The sequence below is a fragment of the Zootoca vivipara genome, chromosome 1, assembly GCF_963506605.1.
Source record: "Zootoca vivipara chromosome 1, rZooViv1.1, whole genome shotgun sequence".
NCBI classification, from domain to species: Eukaryota; Metazoa; Chordata; class Lepidosauria; order Squamata; family Lacertidae; genus Zootoca; species Zootoca vivipara.
In genome coordinates this window covers 125,579,032-125,603,819 of record NC_083276.1, presented here as the reverse complement: position 1 = coordinate 125,603,819, position 24,788 = coordinate 125,579,032, and the positions used below count along the sequence as shown (strand labels likewise).

The following is a 24,788-nucleotide window of genomic DNA, read 5'->3' as shown; positions in this document are numbered from 1 at the left end:
CTAAAGTGTAGGTATGAACTTGAACTGCAATTCTCTCCCTGTAAAAGGGAGGTTGCCAACAAGTGTGTGTTCAGTAGTTACTGAGTGCAGTTACCAGGGCTGTCTTAAGCAGAAGTACTGTTTGTGGGAGAGAGGAGGAGGGCAGGTGTGGAGGATTCCCTGGTTTTGAATGGGGTAACTGTGCCCCTGAAGGACCAGGTGCGCAGCCTGGAAGTCATTTTGGACTCACAGCTGTCCATGGAGGCGCAGGTCAATTCTGTGTCCAGGGCAGCTGTCTACCAGCTCCATCTGGTACGCAGGCTGAGACCCTACCTGCCTGCAGACTGTCTAGCCAGAGTGGTGCATGCTCTAGTTATCTCCCGCTTGGACTACTGCAATGCGCTCTACGTGGGGCTACCTTTGAAGGTGACTCGGAAACTACAACTAATCCAGAATGCGGCAGCTAGACTGGTGACTGGGAGCGGCCGCTGAGACCACATAACACCGGTCCTGAAAGACCTACATTGGCTCCCAGTACATTTCCGAGCACAATTCAAAGTGTTAGTGCTGACCTTTAAAGCCCTAAATGGCCTCGGTCCAGTATACCTGAAGGAGCGTCTCCACCTCCATCATTCTGCCCGGACACTGAGGTCCAGCACCGAGGGCCTTCTGCCGGTTCCCTCGTTGCGAGAAGCCAAGTTGCAGGGAACTAGGCAGAGGGCCTTCTCGGTGGTAGCGCCCGCCCTGTGGAACACCCTCCCAACAGGTGTCAAAGAGGAAAACAACTACCAGACTTTTAGAAGACATCTGAAGGCACCCCTGTTCAGGAAGGCTTTTAATGTTTAATAGATTACTGTGTTTTATTTTTCTGTTGGAAGCCGCCCACAATGGCTGGGGAAACCCAGCCAGATGGGCGGGGTATAAATAATAAATTATTATTATTATATCCGGTGCCATGGTGCAAAGATTCCTTTGGCGCCCCCCCCCACCTTCCCAGAGTTGCCGACCTTTTTTAGGGAGGAGGCACTGCCGGTGACGCGCCCAGCTTTGCGGGGCTGGAGGAGGTGGGCAGCGGTTGGAGGGCAGTTCCTCTGGTGGAGAAGAAGTGGAGGCTGGACACAGCGGCTCCTGGCTCAGCTCCAGGTATGGCGCTGCTTCAGCGCGGCATGGCGGAGGCGTGCGAGGGCGGTGAGCTGATGCAGGGAAGTTCCGCGTCCAGCCTCCGCCTCTTACCTGGCGCCCTCCAGAACTTGGCACCTTGGCGCCCTGCGCCGCTGGCCTCTATGGGTAAGACGCCCCTGGCAGTTACTCATGTGTTGTGGGGATCTAAAATGTCTTTCTTCAAGGAAATGCATGCCTCAGGAATATCACCGTTTACCATCAGTCAAGTCACAATATTTTGTTCCTGGATACTGCCTCAACAGGAGTGATTGATGCTATGCAGAACACAACTGTGCAAGTGTCACCTCTACGACAAAGTCTGCATTGTGAAATCTATAAAGCAGACAGCTTGTGTCCCTTCAGATGTGCACTTGTCTTCTCCTGCAAAGAAGTGCACATCTTCCCTGATATTTAAAGAAAAAAACCAATACACAAACTATAATACAATGGTCCTGTGCTGTACAGGTAACTCCCTGATCCCAGACGACTATTTTTTTGACCGCTTGCTATAGAAACCGTAGTTACCTTTTGCTGGGTAAATACTATGGGCTGGAGTGACTCTGAAGTTAAGAGCTCCCATGCTCCATTTGATTCCACTTTGATTATGGTTTCCTCTGGTGAGCCCCCTACAAAAAATAACCAGAGACAAAGTGACTGGGAGCAGGGACCCTTACCTTTGATAAAAGCTCATCCAATCAGCCAACCAAACTAAATCCCCAGATATATCTCACGTGGTATAAAGTACTTTGTTGAATGGTCAGTAGTCTATAGAGCAGGCATCCCCAAACTGCGGCCCTCCAGATGTTTTGGCCTACAGCTCCCATGATCCCTAGCTAACAGGACCAGTGGTCGGGGAAGATGGGAATTGTAGTCCAAAACATCTGGAGGGCCGAAGTTTGGGGGTGCCTCCTATAGAGGGGTATTGAAAGAAAACAAGGGAGTAGAAAGCAGGAAAGGAAGTTGAGTGACTGTTACAGTGAGTAGTTGAACATTAAATCACAGGAAAATGAAAGAGTTACTTGCTTACTCTTTTCTCAGTTAGCATTACAGGTTAGACACTCAAAACAATATGTACGCACGTACTCACTCCAGGTGAAGGGGCAAAAGAAAGCAAAACAACACTGAGCTCCAAAGATGAGCAGCCCTGATGAACTACTATCAGGAGGCCTGGAAAATCTTAGGAAAACCTGCCAAAGTATCTATACAGGTGATATTCCTCATTTACTTGGGGAATACAGAGGGACATCTCTGCTCTCACACAACTGATAGGCAGGGAAGCGGCTGCTGTCGAGTTAACCCACATGTCAGCTGTTAGGTCCTCTTTGGGCTCTGGGAAGGTTCTCCTTGCGAGCCAGGACTCCTCTCCAGGGTGCTCCCCAGTTCCAGGGTGCATGGCCGCACACGTAAATGGGGAGCTGCCCAAATAACATGCACATATATCTAGAAGACAAGACTCTCTTTGGACCCAAGCCCACACTCAAAGTGGACACCCCTGTCATAGAGGCATAGAATTGTGAAGGTGAAAGGGCCCTGCGGATCATCTAGTTCAACCCCCTGCAATGCAGGAATCTCAACATAATAATAATAATAATAATAATAATAATAATAATAATACCTTTATTGTCATTGTAAAACCTGTGTACAGTGAAATTAAACATGCAGTCCCCCATCCATACTGAAACTATACTGGACCCTGCTCAGCTTTGCAAATGTGCTGCACCACTAAGAGGATACCTCTGTAATGTGAAAAGCCACAAACGTGGCAAAAAGTATATCTCACAAGCCTGCTCTACCCACAAGGAAGTGTCCTAAGAGCCAACAAGTATTTGTTTCAGGAACCACAAGACAGGTAATTAGAAAAAGGAGACGCAGAGGTACGCACTGAGTGAATTTTCACACTACAACTGTGTACTGTGTATCACATATACATTCATGTACAAGGACACCTCTATTTTGTAATTTAGGAATGGATTGTTTGAGCCCAATATTTATGCTAGGATGTGGCAGCAAGGACTGGCACATAGGTCCAGTTGGGTTGATTTCCAACATCTGTGAGCAAACATGCATTCATGGAATGGGGTTTCCTCATCTCGTTTTTCACACTGCAGCCTATGTCCTCCCCACCCCGGCATCCAGCTTCCCCCAAGGTTTGGGGAATCCTTGAGAAAGTGGGATACAAGGGGCTGCAGCAGGAAGAAGAAAAACTGGGGACATGGAAGTGTCTTGTACTGCCATAGTGCTTGAATTCCAAGATGTGAATGTCAAGATACCTTAGGGTGGAATTTATGCAAAACCAGCAAATAAGGCATTCCTAACTTGCAGGGGTTTGAGTCCACAACGTACGTAACAGTTGCATAAATACATTATAATCTTTTATAATAAAAAGTAGCTTTTAAAACATGTTTGCCTTGTTTCTGACATATTATCAAAACAAAACAAAATACGGAATAGGCTTAGTTCCAATCTGGAGAAGGCTCTCAAAATGTGCTAGAGTGAATAACCTTTTCTTACAAACAAAAAACAAAAAACTTCAGACAACGCTGCAAGTTTAATGCAACATACTTGCCATAACTATACTTCCCCATTACCTCTTTTGTGGCAGTTCATAATTCCAGTTCTAGAATCTGTCGGGACAGGATTCTTGACAGATAATCTAAGGCCTATGACATCATGTGTGGGGCAGGTGGCTACGGTTTGGGGAAAATGCCCCCATGGTACAAGTGAGGGAGCTTGATGAGCCTAACAAGGGCTGGACCTACCCTCACTTTGAGACTGCTTCAGCTCAGCCTCTGGTGCGGCTAGTAAATGTCAAACAGATAGGAACTCTGCATGCAGATCCACATCTCAAGAAATATAAAAGACATAAGGGAACAGATGGATCCTTCTAAATTTCAATAATTTTATGGTAGTCAGTACAAGATATAAAGACACAGGAATGTAAGCTGAAACATATGGTACTGTACATTTAAAAAAAACCGAGTTCTCACTAAGCATATTCTCACTTTCCCCCACTTTCTTTCCATTTAAGATGCCCAAAGAATTATCCTGCTTGTGATACAATAGTTCTGTTTGGTGATATAAACAGGACTGCAAGATCTTGTTCGAAAGGAAGCGACAAAAAACAAGCAGCAAAAACTGTTGGATGCATCAGTGAGAAAGTAACCATGCATTCTCGCGCTTCCGTTGCCCGAAGTGGCTGCTTCATCCTGCCTCATGGGTTTGACTAGTTCTAAAAGACAATCCACTAGTATCGCTGTGACTCCAAGGTCTAGCAACAAAACCTTTGTTTCAGGTACCACCTCCACAAGAAGCGAGATTAATTTTTGAAGATCACGGAGTCTTCTCTGTGCTGGCCTCTTGCTCCTTTCCAATGATAAAGGTAAAGGTAAAGGGGCCCCTGACCATCAGGTCCAGTCGTGTCCGACTCTGGGGTTGCAGTGCTCATCTTGCTCTATAGGCCGAGGGAGCCGGCGTTTGTCCGCAGACAGCTTCCAGGTCATGTAGCCAGCATGACAAAGCTGCTTCTGGCAAACCAGAGCAGCGCATGGAAACGCCGTATACCTTCCCGCTGGAGCGGTCCCTATTTATCTACTTGTACTTCGACGTGCTTTTGAACTGCTAGGTGGGCAGGAGCTGGGACCGAACAACGGGAGCTCACCCCGTTGCAGGGATTTGAACCGCCGACCTTCTGATCAGCAAGCTCTAGGCTCTGTGGTTTAACCCACAGAGCCACCTGGGTTTCCAATGAAATATTCTGCTTATTTTTAATATGCCACAGGGTGGCTTATAAACAAACAAAAATGAAATTTTCACCAGATCTGAGTATTTTAACTATTTAATTCCCTATTGTACAAACCTATAAATGTCTACTTAGAACGTAAGCTCCACCCATATAAGTTTGTACCGGACTGCTGCCTTAAGGGTGCTAGGGATATTACTTGATTTGATATTTTTAGTTGTATTTAACTAATAATGTTTGCTTTATTGTTTTGTGTTCTGTTTTGTGGCAGTGACCCACTTAGGGAATTTGTAAAATAATAAAAAGCAGCAGCTGATACTAATTTCTAAATAAACACCATATACTCTACTGTCTTGATGTGCATTCATTCGCTATGGCTTCCGCTAATGCAATGGCTCAAGTAAATACAGCAATTACTGTACCTCAGGGGTGCCCAAACCTTTTTCGAAGAGGGCCAGATTTGATGAAGTGAACATTCGTGAGGACCGCCCAAAGTTTTTTTAAGGATTTAACCCAAAAATTGTTGGGATTAGGACCCCAGAAATCGACATTGGACATGCCTGCTGTACCACAAAACATCTACAGCAATCTTGCAGGTTCATTACACCAACACTTCAAATAGATATATTGGCACATTTAGGATCAGCTTTACTAGCTGCAAATTTGTGGCATCACTGAGATAAATATTATTGCCAGAATCACTACATTACTTGCAGTCACAAATTATTTGAAGCAAGCTATATATAAAAAAGCTACTATAAAAATATGCAAATAAGTATGTCTGCTCCCTGAAGGGTAAAAATTAATTGATGAATAATATATATATGGGCATATTTCAAAATAAGCGCCCTAGGGCCAAACAACTGATCTCTTACGCTGCCAGCAATTAAATTCTTACCTTCCAGTTCCAGGAGTAGGATGTGTTTTTCAGTTCAATTGGTCCGTTTCAAGAGTTGCTAAAATACAAGTTAAACACACACAGAAAAAGGCTCTGCTTAATGTGCAATTCGCCATACATACACTGGTATCAGCAATACATTGCATCGGTTACCGGTAGGTCACCAACTAACATATGAGGAATTGCACGCTAAGCCACACACTTATTTAAATATTTTTCTGGGGACAAGTGTTAAAATAAAAACAAATCTACAGATCAGGAATCAGTCAGGTAAGAACAGCAATAAATGCCAGTGTAGATGAATTTTTTAAGTGTTAACAAACATGAAAATGTCCCTTTCAATAAGTCATCTTAATAATCTCTTCTCAATAAGCACCTGACACAAATCCATTCTTTTCTAGCAGCAGCTGAATTAACATAAAAAAATAACAACAGCCTTTTTGCAGCCTACTCTTACCCCCAAACAGAATATGAGAGGGAGATAATCAAGATAGGTTTTGCTTGAGTAAATACAGGATTTTTTGGGCGAAGCTTGTGTCCAGTCTCCCCCTCTCTCTCCATAGATTGCAGCTGACTTCATGATGTCACAACATTATGGGTTTCCCCATTCCTATCTCTGGCTGCTGTTGGGCTGGAAAGCAGACTGCCACACGAGCTCATGGACTGTTGAAGATTTGTCGGGAGGCAATTTCTGCGACAAGCACATGCATTTGTCATAACTGACCTGTTTCGTACAAATACAGAAAATAAATCACTACTTACTTTCTAAATATGATCACACCAGATGAACCATGTGCACATATTACTAATGAGCAGTTACGAATGTGCATGTTCAACTGTGTTCAGTATTCTAAGAAGCTGGAGGAGGACCACTCTGAAAATACACCACAGCTGCCCTCGATGTATCACAGATACATTCAAATATCTACTGCTCCAATACATCATTCCTGCTCAGCGATTCTGTCACCACATCCCCTCTTTACCCTAAAGCAGGCATCCCCAAACTTCGGCACTCCGGATGTTTTGGACTACAGTTCCCATCATCCCTGACCACTGGTCCTCTTAGCTAGGGATCATGGGAGTTGTAGGCCAAAACGTCTGGAGGGCCGCAGTTTGGGGATGCCTGCCCTAAAGTTATTCCACTGTTGCAGCAACTTCCACTAAAGCCATCCACATTCAGCACCCATTCCTGGACCAATATCTACACTACTTGCAGAAATGCTGTGGGGTGCAGAGGACTAAACTGCCTGGGAACAGCCGGGTTGATTTAAAGTCACCTTGATGTTAAGCCTCCACAGCCAAGGAGTGTAAGACTAGAGATGAGGGAGAAGAAGAAAACAAAACTGCTTTTCAGCAACAAAAAGGGGGAGGAACAGAAAAAATCAGGAGGGGTCCCATCATGTTTCTATCTTCCCCACCCAGGCCTTCATATACAAGACTTTATAAAATACAAATACCAAGACAAGCACCCAGAACACATGCTACCCTAGGCTACAAGATACTATATCTTCTCCCATTACTGAACAAGTTATTTAGAGTAGTTCATTTTCGTAATGGTGTGATTTGCACATAACACCAAGCCATAGTTTGTTTACCGTGCCATGAGTTAACTTCAAGTTGTCTACAGGCAAATAAGCCATGGTTTGCTTCTCCAGAGTTTGATTTGTTTCCTAGTTGGCCTTGGCCTTGTGGCTTAGTATTCTGGCAAACATCTGTGGTAGGGGTGGCCCAACAAGCCATGGTTAAGGAAGGGGGGGGGGAGTGTTCACATAACGCCAAGTCACAGTCAAAACCAATGAAGGTTTGTAAACCAACAAAGTGATGGCTTCCGACTGTGGTTTTTGACAGTAAATACCAATGATAATCAAGCTGCAGGGCAGAGTCAGGACCATCAAATGAACTACGGTTTAATAAACTATGGCTCAGCATTATGTGTGAACCACACCAATGTCTGTTCCTTTGTTTGACCTTTTTTTCCTTCCTTGTTCCGACAGACAACATTATCTAACTTTGAATGGCAAGAGGGTTTTTGAAGAAAGTGAACCTTACTAGCTGCCACACTTAAGTAATTCACTTAAGATACAAATGGAGCTAACAAGAACTTAGCTCTGAATATCAAAGCAGCAAAGATTTGAGACTATTCCCTCACAACTGGAATTATTATTCAACCCAGCTGAAAGAAAATAAAATAGAAAAGCAGAGGAATAAATTTTCAGTGTAACACTATCACCTCACCCAAAGCTCTCTGAAGGGTTGTATTCAATGTAAAAAAGAACATGGAACATAAGAGCAAGCCAATGGCCCATCTAGTCTTAATCCACCACTAAGATTAATGCTGTTCTCATCTCCTTTTGCTGCATGCCCCCTAAATCTGTTCTGGCTTCCCCCCACCACAAACCTTGTGGGGAGGAGAAGCCTTACACTAACACAAGGATTTAGTTGCATACTGTCCTAAGCTCTGGAGCAGAACACACACACAAGGAATTCATTCCAATATCGGAGAAAACTCTACACTCGTAATACGGCACTCCGCTTCATACATAATTCAATAGGTGATCCTCTGTGTATTTCACACTCCTTGCATTCACAAGGAGCCACTATTTTCTGGCTTAGGGACATTCCTAAGGATCTTGCTGCAACTTCCTGTACCAGGCTATTTTTTTGCTCCCCACCCACGCAACTATCACTTCCAAAGTGCTCATCACACCACAGCAAAGGGAAATGCACAAAGAATCATTCATAGGACAACATTTACACAATAAATTGTAAAAAAAAATACGTTTAAGGCGCATGAACTGTAAGATGAAAAACAAACCCAACCCATAAATAATAATAATAATAATAATGTAAAGGAATGAGACAGTGTCTCCACCTTGAAACTGCCTCTGAAATTGGCACGGTTAAGCAATAAAATAAAGCAGGGGTTCCTAAACTGTGGTCTAGCAGATCATCAATGGCCTGCAATCTTCATTCAGGTGGACTATGGCATTTCTGCATTAAATATTTCTATTGGTTTTTAATGGAATGGCATTTTAATAGTTTTCTTTATTGTATTACAATTCGAATTCTATGCAATTCAAACTTGAATACTATATAAGAAATAAAACACCGTAAGTAATAAAATTACAATTAAAAATCATACACCATCTAGCACAGTGTGTTACAATTGTGACCGCAAACAGGAAAATCTTTAAGTGGCCCACCAAGATATTGAAGAGGTCGGGGAGTTTGGGAACCACTTATATAAAGGCTACATAAGGTTATGATTAACTCAGCAATAAATAAATGTTTTCAGCTTGCTCCTACCCTCAGTAGGTGAAGATGCAAGTGTAACAGTCACTGTTTCAGTAAGAATATTACCACTGTCTGTTGTCCATTGAAGCTGCAAGAGGAAGAAGAGCCATTTAAAGAAGCCAACACTTATCACGTGTTGACACACATCCAAATCACCACGAAAACACAAAAACTGAAATGCAGATTTACTTATTTGTTCTTATTCTCTATCTTTTAGATTCCTCTTTCTTAACCCTTCTGTGGTTTTAAGAAACAGTGATCTCGGTGTCAAACAAACCCTGATCAAGTAATCATTTAAAGAAATAAAAGCCAAGCCTTCTGCCATGTGGAATATTAGTAAGACCTTCGTAGTCCTCTCTGATATTTGAGTTGTTCTAGCTAGGAGTTTGCCATGAACTTGCTGAGTGACAACCCCAAATAATTAAAGCTTGTTACTTGTTCTATCAGACATCTATTACCGTAAGTGACCATTTGAGTAAATAAATTTGCTCTACTAAAAACAATCTTTTTTTGTTTTATCATGGTTTATACTCTGTTTCTCATTTTGACAATACTGTATCAATCACCTTAGTAGGCAATTTAATTGTATTTTACTCAAGGGGGGGGGGGAATTGTGCTAATGCCTTTGAAACGGTTATCCTGAGAGAGTCAAGAGCAGGCAATGAAGACTGCCAAAACGACCACAAAACTCGGCTAAAAGAGAAAGAGGAAAAAAGAAGAGTCCGCTCTTTTACCATTGCTGGAATAGTTTCTGAGTTGTATAATATCTTTCCGTTTCTTAGTGACTTCTGCACTTCATGAATGTGGTTCTTGAGATCATTTACAGTAGGAAAGAAAGACAAGTTGTGCTTCTCCGGCACTTCATCAGGTCTGAACAATTCTCGCTCCACAAATTTTCTGTTGAGTATTAGAAATGGGGGGGGGGGAGGATTACACACATGTTGATACGTGATTTATCATGCCTGCCGCTCTTCCGGACAACATACAATCAAGGTTTAGGAAGTTAAAATTCGTTCCCCAAGCAGGGTAGAGCTCACATTCACAGATGAAGGTCTCCCACCTCCCCCTTTCCTTCTGCATCTGGAGACTGGGGCATCCTTGGGAATGGTGCAGGGCTCTACAAATGAAGGGAGACTTGGTGGAAGTCCCCTCCAAGCCCAAGTGTTTTACTCTACTAACATACATTTAGCCCAATTAACAAGGGTCGGATTTTTTAAAATTTAAATTGGATTTTTAAAATAAAATGCTCGCGGTGTGTGTGTGTGTGTGTGTGTCTTTCTCAAGATAGGTTTCTACATTATAGTCCTAAGGAAATAAAGAGTTTTTCATGTGTGCTAAAACTCAGCCTAAAGTTTAAAAGGGAAAAGAATGTTTAACCACATCAGTTTACAAACATGGATACACATGATATAATGTTATGCTTTTAGTTAAATAAATTGTTTAAATTGTTATTCAGGAAATGATTCTTTTTCTCCTTCCAATAAACTACAGCAGAAAAGTTTTCCAAATATAAACAGTTAACTATTAAACCTCACAATAATTTCATAATTATTGGTCTATGTATTTCTAATAGTATAACCAAATCAGTGATTTTTGATATAACTAAAAACTACTCTGAAAATTTATTATTCCAAAAGTGAAACCTTCATCTGGTTGTAAATATTAAGATTATGCCAGCAACAATGAGTCTTTCTGTAAAAAAAATGATTTAAATCAAGTCTTACTGACTAGTGATTTAAATCGTGATTTAAATCAAATCCACCCTTTGATTAACCCATTCTTTTCCTACCGGAAATAACCCAGATATGCATTTTAAATAAAAGCACATATTCTACTGATGTAAAAACACCAGGCAGGCCCCACAAATAACCCAGAGATGCATTTTAAATAAAAGGACACATTCTACTCGTGTAAAAACATGCTGATTCCTGGACCATCCCTGGGCTGGATTGAGAAGGCAATTGGCCCACATCTGGCCCACGGGCCTTAGGTTGCCTACCCCTGGGCTAAGTTGTAGTTTTTCTTACACTGCACAGAAGATAAAGCTTTACATATTGGTATTCTATATTTTCTTTACCAAACTTCTGTTTGCCTGGTTGTTTTGTTTTGAAGTTTTGTTTTTGCAAAGTTTTTGGATTTTTCCTAAGTAGTCCAGCAAAATTTGTGGGGCATAGGAATTCGTGCTCCCCCCCCCAAAAAAAGTCTGGGCCCACCAGATGGTCTTATGGACAGTGGACCGGCCCCTGGCTGAAAAAGTTTGCTGACCCCTCTTAGCCCATACATTGGCCTCTTGAAAAATCTCAGGTATGGATAATAAAGTAGTAAGTTTCTATACTACAGGCTTAGGGACTAGAGGTTTACTACCGGTCTCTGGGGTGCTCTTTCCAACTGGTTTGAAAAGCACCTACCTTGATATATGGGAAGGATCTGTGCAACCACATTCCACTCTCAAAAGAGCCAAAATGTAGAAATCAGGACGGGGGCGAGGCGGGGAGCAGGCGCTGTGTCATAACCCACACAAAGTGGAAGAAGTGTGTTGTGTAGAGACTTGCAAAGACTTACCGTAACTGTTTCCTCACTGCGTAGACTTGTTCTATTCCTTGAGACACTAGCTCTCGGATCTTATCTGCAACTTGCGGGTGAAGTCGCGAGGGCAGCGTGCAGCTTTCGTCTTTGCCTGCATCATCCTCACCCTCAGGAGACGGTATGGAGAATGGCGATCGTGGGAGGCACATCTCTAGTTGATGATACTGATGAGCCTGCTGAGTGGGTAACTGCACATACCACCTGGTGAGAAAAACTAGAAGATGCAACTCCAAAGAAAGTAATTCCTTTTTCCAGCAAGGGGGGGGGGAATCAACTCTAGTGAATATTTCAGGTCTGTCTAACTCAGGGGTAGGCAACCTAAGGCCCACGGGCCACAAGCGGTCCATGGGGGTTGTTTAACTGGCTCACGAGCCGCCCCCGAACTGAGCCGCCCGCTCAGTGAGTCCCTGCGCACTGCGCTAAACCAGCGCAGCATGGTGCGGAGACTCACTTCCGCAGCGCCAAAAATTGCATCTGCGGAGACACCGGAAATCACGGGTGCACCCGCGCAATTTGGCCCACAGACGGATCTCCGCTGGAGTGAACCAGCCAGGTGAGGTAAACCTTGCCAACCCCTGGTCTAACTCATGGGCATAACCACACTTCCACACAGATTGCCACTGTTTTCAGGCCAAGGGAGCCAGCGTTTGTCCACATACAACTTTTCCGGGTCATGTTGCCAGCATGACCAAACTGCTTCTGGCAGAACGAGACACCGTGATGGAAGCCAGAGTGCATGGAAACGCCGTTTACCTTCCCGCCACAGCAGTACCTATTTATCGATTTGCACTGGCGTGCTTTCAAACTTCTAGGTTGGCAGGAGCTGGGACAGAGCAACAGGAGCTCACCCCGTTGCGGGGATTCGAACTGCCAACCTTCCAATCGGCAGGCCCATGAGGCTCAGTGGTTTAGACCACAGCGAGGGGAAATGCCCTATTGTCAGTCCTGCACAAAGAGAGATTTAGAGGCAGGCAATAATTAAGTGGTGTGAAATTCCTCAAAATGTTTGGGGTTTACCCAAGGTGGTGGCTACGACAGAGCTCATTTTGGTGCCCATCAGGGGAGGAGAAAATAAGAGAGATGTGACTCTTCCCAGACTCTACTTCTCCCTCCCCAAAAAGTTCATTTATGAGTTTACTCCGTTGCAGGGATTCGAACCGCCAACCTTCTGATCGGCAAGCCTGTCCCTGGCAGTAGCACTATCTTGGAGTAGGTGTGGTCTGTGATGCTGTCAAGTAGCATGTGCCACTGATCCTGGTAACAGTGCACTGGCTGCCAGTGAGCTACCGGGCCCAATTCTAACAGCTTAGAACTTAAGTATCTAAAAGAGCGCCTTTCTCGGTATCAACCATCTCAGACCCTATGACTGGCAGGTGAGGCCTTGTTGGTGACACCACGCCTAGGGTCTCCTTTTCAGTAGTGGTTCCCCTTTGAGATGGTATGTTTGATGTTGCTGGAGCCAGTAATCTGTGTATAAGCATTTGCTGTTATAGCCACTTATCAAGCTGAAAGACATACATTACCTGAGAACCCCGCCAGCATCAATCAGGTTTTTCTTCAGCACGTTGAAAGCTTTCTCCTGTTCCACACGTAAAATTTTCTTATCAATTTTGGGGTCTGTCGGAACTCTATACTCAGGGAACTTCTGGACCTTCTTAATATAGATCCTGCCACAGGAAAGGAGGGGAAGGAATCACAACACAGAGACTACGACAAACAAACACATTCTCTTATTCTATTAAGACGTTTTAGAATGAAAAATACCTAACTATTTAATGAGGCGGAAGAGTGACACGACCCCTTAGAACAGGCATCCCCAAACTGCGGCCCTCCAGATGTTTTGGCCTACAACTCCCATGATCCCTAGCTAACAGGACCAGTGGTCGGGGAAGATGGGAATTGCAGTCTAAAACATATGGAGGGCCGAAGTTTGGGGATGTCTGCCTTAGAACATCTTTGCCCTCCACAGCTGCTCTTATCTTTTTCTATAATACTGGTAGGTAACATTTACAGTGGTACTTTGGTTTAAGAACAGTCTGGGTGTAAGAACAAAATCCGAACGATGGAAGGGCACCGGCGGCAGTAGGCCTCATTAGGGAAAGCATGCCTCGGTTTAAGAACAGCTTTGGTTTAAGAACGGACTTCCAGAACGGATTAAGTTAATAAACCGAGGTACCACTGTACTTGCAAATGTTTTGCACGCTGTTGATCAAATAAACACTTGTTCTATTTACTAAAATGTTCGAAGCCTTCTAGAGTGGCTGAGGAAACCCAGCCAGATGGGCAGGGTATAAATAATACAATGCAATGCAATGCAATGCAATGCAATGCAATGCAATGCAATGCAATGCAATGCAATGCAATGCAATGCAATGCAATGCAATGCAATACAAATAATTCCACTTCGCCGGCTATCCATTGCTTACCTTGCAGGACAGGTGGCTTTGTACACTTGGCAGGAAATGTCCTCCTGTTCACCGGTTTTCCTGGGCTGAAAACCCTTCCTTCGGGGCCCATATTGGCACTCCATCACTATGGCTCTGCTTCCTGTTTCGAGGATAATGCTGTATGTTCATTGCGACAGATATTTTGTTTCCTCAGCAAATCAGTTTGGGATAGGGATTGGGGGGGGGAATACACCCGTCCAAAAAGCCAAATCCAGAAGTGGCCAACCCTCTGTGGGCCATTGTAACGAACTGGTGGGGGGCCACCCAACTATCAATAATCTGACACAATATAAAGCCAGGGGATTCAAACTTCAAGCCACACACCTGCAAAGACAGACTCTACTTTTGCTGTTCCGGCTGGAATTCAGCACTTTTTGAATCTAAGCCACAGCTGAAAGACAGCGGCGGAGCAAGCCAATCGGGCGCCTGGGGCGGCGTGTGTGCCCTGCGCCCAGGGGCGGGGCCAGCCAGGGCAGGACGCTTTATGGGACGTCCGAGGAGTCTGCCTGCCTCCTCCCACTCAGCCACCCTACAGCTGAGGGGAAGGTGGCAGGCGGACTGTTTCGGGCAGCGTGGTGCCTGCGGGCACCCAAGCCACCGCATCACTCCCAGGAGCATGGCTCAGGAGCGCTGCAGGCCCCGCGGTGAGTGCCGCCCTGCATTTTGTCACACACCCCAGTGGTGACACCTGGGGTGGCCCGCCCCCACAGCACACCCCATTCCTCCGCCCCTGCTGAAGGAGAACCAGTAGCAGAGCCAGCCAGCCCATGAGGTGGGGTAAAGCAAGTGCCTCGGGCAGCGGAAGCAGAAGGGGCAGCACCCCTGCAGATAATAAAGATAATAAAGATAATAATAATAATAATAATAATAATAATAATAATAATAATAATTTATTATTTATACCCCGCTCATCTGGCCGCCCCCCCCCCGCCACTATGGGCGGCTTCCAACACACATTAAAATACATTAAAATATCACAGATTAAAAACTTCCCTAAACAGGGCTGCCTTTAGGTATTTTCTAAATGTCAGGTAGTTGTTTATCTCTCTGACCTCTGATGGGAGGGCGTTCCACAGGGCGGGTGCCACTACCGAGAAGGCCCTCTGCCTGGTTCCCTGTAGCTTTGCTTCTCGCAGTGAGGGAACCGCCAGAAGGCCCTCGGCGCTGGATCTCAGTGTCCGGGCTGAACGAGGGGGGTGGAGATGCTCCTTCAGGTATACAGAACCGAGGCAGTTTAGGGCTTTAAAGGTCAGCACCAACACTTTGAATTGTGCTCGGAAACGTACTGGCAGCCAATGTAGATCTCTCAGGACCAGTGTTATGTGGTCCCGGCGGCCGCTCCAAGCCACCAGTCTGGCTGCCGCAATCTGGATTAATTGCAGTTTCCAGGTCACCTTCAAAGGTAGCCCCACGTAGAGCGCATTGCAGTAGTCCAAGCGGGAGATAACCAGAGCATGCACTACTCTGGTGAGACAGTCTGCGGGCAGGTAGGGTCTCAGCCTGTGTACCTGATGGAGCTGGTAGACAGCTGCCCTGGACGCAGAATTAACCTGCGCCTCCATGGACAGCTGTGAGTCGAAAATGACTCCTAGGCTGCGCACCTGGTCCCTCAGGGGCACACTTATCCCATTCAGGACCAGGGAGTCCCCCACACCCGCCTGCCCCCTGTCCCCCAGAAACAGTAATTCAGTCTTGTCCACCCCCACTGCTGGAGAAACGGCGCTGGCAGAAGCATCCATTTCCGTTGAGATTTTATGAGATCTCACAGAAAGCTTGCGAGATCTTGCAAAGCACACGAGAGCTCGCAGAAAACCGGTGCCACCTCTCCGGTGGTGGCAGCAGCAGACAGGAAGCACATTCCTGTTTTGCCTCAGGCGGCAGAGCAGGATGCGCGGCACCTGGCCAGGAGCTCACCAAATGTGTGGGCTAAGACTTTGTTAAAAACAAATAATTTAATAATTTAACACTGCTAGAGCAAGAGACATGTGTGTTCCATGAAAATAAAGTTTCCATACATAAAAAAGAATGTATGGCCTGTGCACACTCTTCTATTTGAAGATGGCATAACTGTTTATTTCATCACAATTGCATGTACCGTATATTCCGAAGTATAAGACGACTGGACGTATAAGACGACCCCCAACTTTTCCAGTTAAAATATAGAGTTTGGGATATACTTGCCGTATGAGAAATACAACCCGGCATACAAGACGGCCCCCAACTTTTGAGAAGATTTTCCTGGGTTAAAAAGTAGTCTTATACACAGGAATATACAGTATATAAAGGCAACTCCACAGTGGTTTCCAAACATGCAACAAGGCATGTTTACATGGAGATTATGCCTGTGTAGAAAAGGGTTCTGTGAAGAGTTCTCAATGACATTTTTCTCAAAAGACTAGAACTCAGGTACCAACACACACACAGCAGAATATGAGTGAAAACCACTGTAACGTAGGCACTGAGACTTTTCCCTTTCTGATCTTTCACAATACCTATAGATATTCTGCAAAGCAAAATGAAGCACAGTCTGCTTAATAAATCTGAAAACCATTAAGAAGAAAGGTAGTTACCAGCATTGACAAAAGGGATCCCGTCAAATGGAACATATTGTGATTTCCACATCAGCCTTGTGGCAGGTTTAGCTGGGCTTGGAGACTGGCGTGTTCCCCACACGCTGTGCGTCTGCTGCTTGTGCACTGTTAGAATATTCTCTAATTCTGTTTCACTCGAACAATAGCCACGGTATGAATCCCCAATTTTCTGCATGAAGAGGAGGTGAAATAATAGGATTTATTCACCAATTAAAATGCTTTTTGGAGTTCAGGAAGTCAGTATCATCACATGAGATGCCTGTAGCAATCCAGTGTGTCATACGCACATTATCTGCAGGAGACAGAATTTTTTCCAAGAGTTTTTTTTCCCTTCCCAATTTTCCTGAGATTAAGATGCAGTTTCTGGGTTTATTTGCTGCAAACCGTGTTAAACATTATGTTTTGTCAGAACTCCATGTAACCCCTTTAACTGTATACGAGTGAAAGCTCAGTGACAAGTGTGGGTAAAATGCTCTTTTGGAAAGCAACACTTTTTCATTTCCGGCGACTTTTACTGCTGTACATGATTCTAAAGAGAAATGTCTGTTGGGCAGTGTGCACCATCTCCACTGATTTTCCTTATACGGCTATTTAATGTCAAACCCATAAACCACTATTTTAAAAACACAGGCAAGTGCATAAAGCAGTTTCAATATTATATGGGGTAACAGCCAAACAGAAAACTCCTGGGAAAATTGTGTGCTATTGTAACAAGTTCTCCAATCAGTCTAAGCTACCACTAGACTGCCTTGGCTCTGAACAAACTACAAGACAGTTTAACTCACAAACGTTAAGTAACTAAGATGTGAATCCATCTCCAATACTAGTGAGATTAATACTTTGCCCAGTTGTTGTTTTAAGCTCACCTCACAGTTCCTGAGACGGCGAGCCCAGGTAGGTGTGTTTGAGGACAATGGTTGTGGGGAAACTGGAAAAGTGTCTTCCAATAACCTAAACAATAAATGCAAAATGGGATATAGAGTCAAAACAAATCCGTGCAAATAAACACGCAATCATAGATTTAGATGATGTTGCTATATTAAGGACAGAAGCAGATTGCTTTTCACTTCCTGCGATTAACATTTGTAAGACAGTATTTGCAATACTTCAAAAAAAAATTAAAAGCTATCATTCAAAGCAACAACCTACTCTTTCACTTTATTGCTGCAAGCCTTCAGGGACAAGATGGTTTAGGAATCTCATATGTCAATCATTAGAAAGCAACCTGTGAGCATTTCATAGATGCAACCAGAGGAAGTTCAGCTAAAATTCTGACAATGGGAAAAACTGCAGAAGTGCAGAACAGTCTGTCTGAGAAGAGATTTCCTCATCTTCTGACCTACCTGGTGGCTGTTGTTTTGGACACCGTAAGAGATGCTTGAGGATGAAGGATGTATCTGCTTGTACCGTCTGCAACAGCAGCCACTGCAACAGTTCGCAAACTCCCACCATTTCTCTCTTCTGAAGCATCTTAGGAAAAATATGGGGGGGGGGACCCATCGCTCTTTAATAAGTGCATAGAGAACCAAGAAAGCACAATTCAGAAAACTGGTGAGCAATTAGCAAGCAGCAGCCTGAGACTGAAATGTGAATCTGTCTCTGCCAGACCCTGAAGCCTCCTAGAATGGAGAAGCCCTGTTCTAATAGAGCTAGGGGCACAGCTTTCAGAATGTGCTTTTCCATAACCACCACAAGCTCAGCTAAAAGTTGGTTTAGCGACGCCTCCAAGAAAAAAAAGAGGGGCTCCATCTTGCTTGTGTATGTTTGCGAAATTCTACATTTCCCGTCAGATAAATCTTGAGTCAAAGGAAGAAAAGGAAATAATCTATCCCAGTGCGCTTGTTGTTGTTGTTGTTTAGTCGTTTAGTCGTGTCCGACTCTTCGTGACCCCATGGACCATAGCACGCCAGGCACTCCTGTCTTGCACTGCCTCCCGCAGTTTGGTCAAACTCATGTTCGTAGCTTCGAGAACACTGTCCAACCATCTCGTCCTCTGTCGTCCCCTTCTCCTAGTGCCCTCAATCTTTCCCAACATCAGGGTCTTTTCCAATGATTCTTCTCTTCTCATGAGGTGGCCAAAGTATTGGAGCCTCAGCTTCACGATCTGTCCTTCCAGGGAGCACTCAGGGCTGATTTCCTTCAGAATGGATAGGTTTGATCTTCTTGCAGTCCATGGAACTCTCAAGAGTCTCCTCCAGCACCATAGTTCAAAAGCATCAATTCTTCGGCGATCAGCCTTCTTTATGGTCCAGCTCTCACTTCCATACATCACTACTGGGAAAACCATAGCTTTAACTATACGGACCTTTGTTGGCAAGGTGATGTCTCTGCTTTTTAAGATGCTGTCTTAAAAAGTGTGCTATTGGTACAAAATATAGTCCGTACTTTGCACCTGGCAGCTGTGACCTCTGCATGCAGCAGCACACAGCCTGCTGTTAAGGCATGTCTCAAGAAAAAGAAGCTTGAAGAGCCTGTGAGAGGTCTACCTCTTCAAATCCCAAGTTTACAATTAAAATTATTGATTCTGAGTGTGGAAATAGTTGCATAATGAAGGTTTTTGCCTTAGCACCAGAATTCACAAATTGAATGTTAAGTGCTTTCACTTAGCATTATGTTGTACTTATTGCAGTGGAACTTGCTTCCACATAGTCTGTTGGGGCACTGTGAGATATGGACCCCAACTGCACCTTACCCTGACAACTGGTGACATCCAAAAGTTGACCTTGGGGAATAATCACTTGTGCCATTCCTGGCTGAGAAGAAGGAATAACGTGCAGCACTTGCCCATTTTCAGACTGGCTGGCAACTATCATCTTTGAAGGAAACAAAGAAATGGCATAATGAATATCATATAATATTTGAGAGAGAGATTTCTACCAATAAGCTTCAAGCCAATTTGAAATTATTCATCTTTGATTTATAGAAAAATCAGAAACCACTGAGATCTAGGTTTGAATTTCAGCAGAGAGACTCCAGTTCCTACTGATAAGATCCACATATTGATGGAATTCCCCCTGCCCCAGCTATTTCAAGGTTCCCTTAACACAGCGATTCGACAAAACCACAACACACTTTATCCACATATCTGTTTATGAAGTACAGAAGACTAATGTGTTATTAAGGCTGGCAATTAAAAAATATTCAGTTGATTCGTCATCTGCCATTTGGTCAACAAAACATAACGCAGATTAGTGCATTATCAACATTTCAACACAGGGTTCCTTTTGCAAATCCATTGGAGGGAAAACTCAACAAACAAAAATGTATTTACTCACCATGTGAGTGCTGGACCCCTCTGAAGATTGTACTTCATAAAGGGGATGGCCACTCTGGTTTACAAGTTGAAACCCTTCTGCTGAAAAAGGGAGTGCCTGGGACAGCTGCATTTGTGCATTCAGGGACTGAGAAACATCTTCGGAAATGGGCGCCATGATGGGCAGGTCTGCTTGAGGAACATTTGGCCCAAAGGATGCGTCCCCGGTTTCCACGTATGCTAGATGCTGTCATACAGAATATATATTGACATCTTTTCAATCATTTGTTTTTTTAAAAAAATCTTCGGAATAGCAAATGTACCAAGATGACCAGTGAGGCAATTTTCTTCTCAAACTGGAGTTTTCTGGCTGAAAACTATGGCCAGAAAAGCCACCTTGATTGGCCTGCCATCACCCCCCTTGTATCATCTGGGCTATGATACCGCCCTTGAATCCCTGAGGCAAAGGCTTTGGGACATTTCACATAACGACCTGCGATCTCGATCTCATGTAATCTGTGGCCTGGTAGCAGCAGGAATTCAATACAGTGGTACCTTGACTTCCGAATGCCTCGACCTCCGAAGGTTTCGACTTACAAAATCGGCAAACCCAGAAGTATCTGTGCCTGCGCAAAATAACGCTTCTCGCATGCGCAAAATAACGCTTTTCGCATGCGCAAAATGACGCTTCGACATCCGAAGGTTTCGACTTACGAAGAGCGCCGCGGAACGGATCACCTTTGTAAGTTGAGGTACCACTGTATCCTCATATCTTAGGAACCTGTCTGTACCAACCTATCAGTGTTTATTTACCAAAGCCAGACTAAATGTATTTCCTTTGAAAGTGCTGAATCAGGGGTCAGCAAACTTTTTCAGCCCTCAGACCTTGTGGGGGGCCGGACTATATTTTGAAAAAAAAAAATGAATGAATTCCTATGCCCCACAAATAACCCAGAAATGCATTTTAAATAAAAGGACACATTCTATTCATGTAAAAACACCAGGCAGGCCCCACAAATAACCCAGAGATGCATTTTAAATAAAAGAACACATTCTACTCATGTAAAAACACACTGATTCCTGGACTGTCCATGGGCCGGATTTAGAAGGCGATTGGGCCGCATCCGGCCCCCGGGCCTTAGTTTGGGGAACCTTGTGCTAAATGGTAGACTGAGAGGCATCCCTTCTCAGAATAGGATTTGTTCATGTTCTCAGGACATCGATCGCATGAAGCATATCTTACTGCATTGTGGGCAGTACAAGCAAGCAAGGGATCAACTGATCGAACCCCTACTGGCAAATCTGCCGGGAAAATCTGAAGCCTCCCATATTAAATATCTTTTGGATGACAGGTCCAATGATATTACAGTGGCTGTGGCAAAGTTTCTTTCGCAAGTCAAAAGAAACAAAGATGATCAAGCTCGAGACAAAACAAAATGACCACCTTGGTTTCTCTGTCTTTTGTGGTGGGCTGTCTTAACTGTATTTTGTTCTGAAATTGTTCTATGCGTCTTTGGACCGCAATAAAGATTTATTATTATATACTCAAACCACACCCACCCACCAGCTGGTGGCACTTTGTTTTAGCAACACCTTTGGGACAGCAAAGCAACCAGCATTACTGACAAATTTGGCCAACTTCTTCTTTTAACTATGGAATGCTGTACCGACTCTACGCATGAAAAAGACCTGGAAAATGAGGTCATATGGCAACCCTATGAAAGTTAACAATATATGACTGATCATTCATTTACCTGGAATACTTGGTCCTCAGTTTCCACCTCTTCAGTATTATTAGAGTTGACCAATAAGTCACTAGCTCTCTCCATACTGGCTTCTTGATCAACTCCATTTTCTTCCATTACAGAACAGACTAGAAAAGAAATATTTAGAATCTGAACCCTGGTATTCTGCCATAGTACAGTCTAATTTCTCCTGGCATTTCTTCCTTTCTAGGTAGATTTCACATTTCAGAGACCAGTACCTATTTTCATTTGAATTAGTGGTTAAAATTGCAATCCTACACTCAATCACCAGGCACTAAGACCCATTGCACTCTGAGGGATTTTTTTTTTTTAAGATTTGTGTACAATAGTATTGCAAACCCTCTTTGGCATTCCCAAGGCTAAAATACTTTTAATCTTTAGTAAAACAGAACTTTCTGAGATAATTAATCAGCTTCCATGTTAGTGGAATCTCAAGGTAATGCTTTGATGGGTTAGCAAGAAGGCATACACTGGAACCGTAAGAATTTCTATTCTTTTAAAAAGTTTCTAGTCCTCAGGACTGCTGCAATAAATTTGACAGCAAGATGGCCCAAAAAATCAATAATCAATCAGAAACAATTTTGGATGTAGTTTGCAAGTCTCTGAGATCCAATTACTTTACTACTTACTATTGGAAAATATAAATATTTGGGGATATTGCATTACAGTAATGTACACATTTAGGATACCAACTACATTGATTTATTTTTAAAATCTGAGTTCGAGTCTCTAGAAAAAATATGGATTCTGAAGCAAGCCAAACAATCCATCTGTGGCAGGACAACCTTTTACTGTCACATCCTATTTCTGACAGTTATCGATATTTGCAGTTATGTGTGTGCATCCAAACTGCAATATTGGGGTCTATTTAGAAACAACCCAACCCCTAGCAGTGGTGCAACAAGCGGCTTTTCTTTCCCCCACCCCTCAAAAACCAAATTATTATAACTCTTCCAACAGGTTGAACATACCCTGTGAAACAAAAACAAAAAAGGGTGCGATTGGGGGAGGAGAGCAGCAACAGCCTTAAGATGGGAAACAACAAGCAAGCTCCTTGCCAACCACTTTAAAAGATGGGTGGTGGGTAGAAATAATAAATTATTTAAAAAGTATTATTAAAAGTCTTGAGGCACCTTAAAGACTAATCAGATTTAAACACTAACCATTAATAGCAAAATGCACATTTACTAAGAGAATATAAGAGGGAGGAAAGTAACCTCCACATTTAATGGGGCTTACTTTCATCAAACTGTCCACAGGGTTGCATCACTGAAGGTCACAACAGGCTTTTGGGAACTGGCTGCTTTCAACAAAAGGGCCTTTTTAAATTGCAATTATTTCATATGCTTGCAAACAGGTTTTACATATGGTACTTTTAACTCTGTTGTTTAATTGTGTGTGTATGTGTGGTTGTTGTTTTTTAATGGCTGTTTCCCATTCCCCCCTGAGGTTTTAAGCGGTTCTTATCTGTAAGCCGCCTTGAGCATCAGGGGGAAAGGCGGGGTACCAGGAGGTGGGACTAGGGCGTTAAAAACATTGCTGCCTCTCTCCTTTCTTTTTAGGGGAGCGCACAGTCGAGGGGCATTTTATTCTCTAGAGTTGCGGCTTAGTCTTGTAGTACGGTTAAAGCTCATTGGGAAATTATATATAATGAATTGAAAAACATTTTTAAAATAAAATTTTAAAAAACAAAAAACAGAAGCCTTCCTTTTGGGAACTACAGGGACAGAACCACCCAAACTGTATAGAAACTGTATTCATGTATGTGGCCACAGCAGCAAGAATGTTGCTTTGTCCTAAAATGGAAAAAAGAATGGATACAAAAGCTTATGGAATATGCAGAAATGGCGAAACCTACCGGAAGATTAAGAAATCAAGATAACAAAGTAGATAAACAAATGCACAAATTAAGTTAACAGGATCAAAGAACAGAAATGGTTTATATGGTATATTTACAAACGGAACTGTAAAACAGATAAGAACATGGGCAGGACTATCGTAATAACCTGCAGTTTTTATAAGAGTATATATTTAAAGCAGATGAATAAATGCACAAATGACCATACGTTTCCCTGTATAAATCTAATTATTATTATTTTTACTGAAAAATAATGTTAAAAAGCGGTGGGTAGTCTTATACACGGGGGGGCAATCTCCCCCCATTTTCTTAATTATGAGTCCCCCCCCAAATGAGTCCCCCCCCCATGCTATACACAGAAAAATACAGTAAGGGGAAAAAAATTCAGGAGCCTAAGAGAGAGAGGGAAGGAAGTCGAGTTTAGAAATGTCAACAGGATTGTGAAGTTATTGAAATGGATAAAACTGAAAATTAATAAACAACAACAACAACAACAACAATAATAATAGAGTGTCGTGGCTTTTGCCCACACAACAAACTGAGCTGGGGGGGATCTGTGGGGGGAGGGGGCGCCCCTCCACCACAGAATTAAATTTAAGCCCCAGTTTGGGGAGGTGGGAGGGCGGGAGATAGAGCCCCTCCCCCTGCCAGGCAGAAACAGCCCCCCCTCTTTCCCTCCCTCCCCCCTCCCTGAGGAGGTGGGCAGGGCGGGCCAGGGCGCGCGGCAGCATGAGTGACGCGACCGGCGACTGCCGCGCGCCCGAGCCCTGCCAGGGGGTGGGGAGGGGGAAAGGGGGAGGGGAGGGGAGGGCGGAGGAGGGAAAATTCAGAACGAGTCTACTCAACCTCGTCTTGGTTCTGGCAGGCACCGCCGTGGAGACCGCGCGGCCGCCCGTACGGCGCAGGCGCAGCAACATGCACGCACACAGAGGCACACGCACGCGCCGCGCCGCGCCCACCTGGCCGTCGCAAGCGAAGGCGAAGGGGGTTTTGGCGACGGGCGCCAGCGGGGCACCGTAGAAAACCCGGAAGTGCTGGAGTATCCGCGCGCGTGGTTTTTCAGAAAGGGGGAGAGGGTTCGCCGATGGGTGCTTTTTAAAAGGGTTTCCGTACGCTCAGGTGTGCCTAATTCTGCAGAGGTTCGGAATGGCAATAAACGCTGGTTTACGGGCTGTTATTAAAATGCATGCTATGGTCCATGGGATCACGAAGAGTC

At 44.0% G+C, this 24,788-nt stretch overlaps 1 protein-coding gene across 7 annotated transcripts; it reads right to left on the bottom strand.

Annotated features, from left to right (window-relative positions):
- Positions 1-1,685: 1,685 nt before the first annotated feature.
- Positions 1,686-24,475, bottom strand: CARF (calcium responsive transcription factor). Of its 7 annotated transcripts, none has more exons than XM_035137538.2 (13): positions 21,703-24,205; positions 19,971-20,195; positions 19,388-19,508; positions 18,039-18,165; positions 17,562-17,646; positions 16,675-16,864; positions 14,084-14,204; positions 13,181-13,324; positions 11,634-11,858; positions 9,806-9,968; positions 9,084-9,159; positions 5,778-5,835; positions 1,686-1,766 (listed from the first exon to the last, which is right to left on the bottom strand). In XM_035137538.2, the coding sequence occupies exons 1-12, from the start codon at positions 21,808-21,810 to the stop codon at positions 5,807-5,809; spliced, it is 1,614 nt and encodes a 537-aa protein (XP_034993429.2). In that variant the 5' UTR covers positions 21,811-24,205; the 3' UTR covers positions 1,686-1,766; positions 5,778-5,806. The 7 variants fall into 7 exon arrangements, with proteins under 7 accessions (XP_034993429.2, XP_034993439.2, XP_034993450.2 ...); XM_035137548.2 differs by lacking the exon at positions 1,686-1,766 and adding an exon at positions 3,902-3,983; XM_035137559.2 differs by lacking the exons at positions 1,686-1,766; positions 5,778-5,835 and adding an exon at positions 6,388-6,501.
- Positions 24,476-24,788: the final 313 nt, after the last annotated feature.

Coding starts and splice junctions, on each gene's coding strand:
- CARF (XM_060281871.1), bottom strand. CDS start 21,810: ATGGAAGAAAATGGAGTTGATCAAGAAGCCAGTATGGAGAGAGCTAGT. Junction 18,166..19,387: donor GGATGTCACCAGTTGTCAGG/GTAAGGTGCAGT, acceptor ATTTTTCCTAAG/ATGCTTCAGAAGAGAGAAAT. Junction 16,865..17,561: donor GCCGTCTCAGGAACTGTGAG/GTGAGCTTAAAA, acceptor CTCTTCATGCAG/AAAATTGGGGATTCATACCG.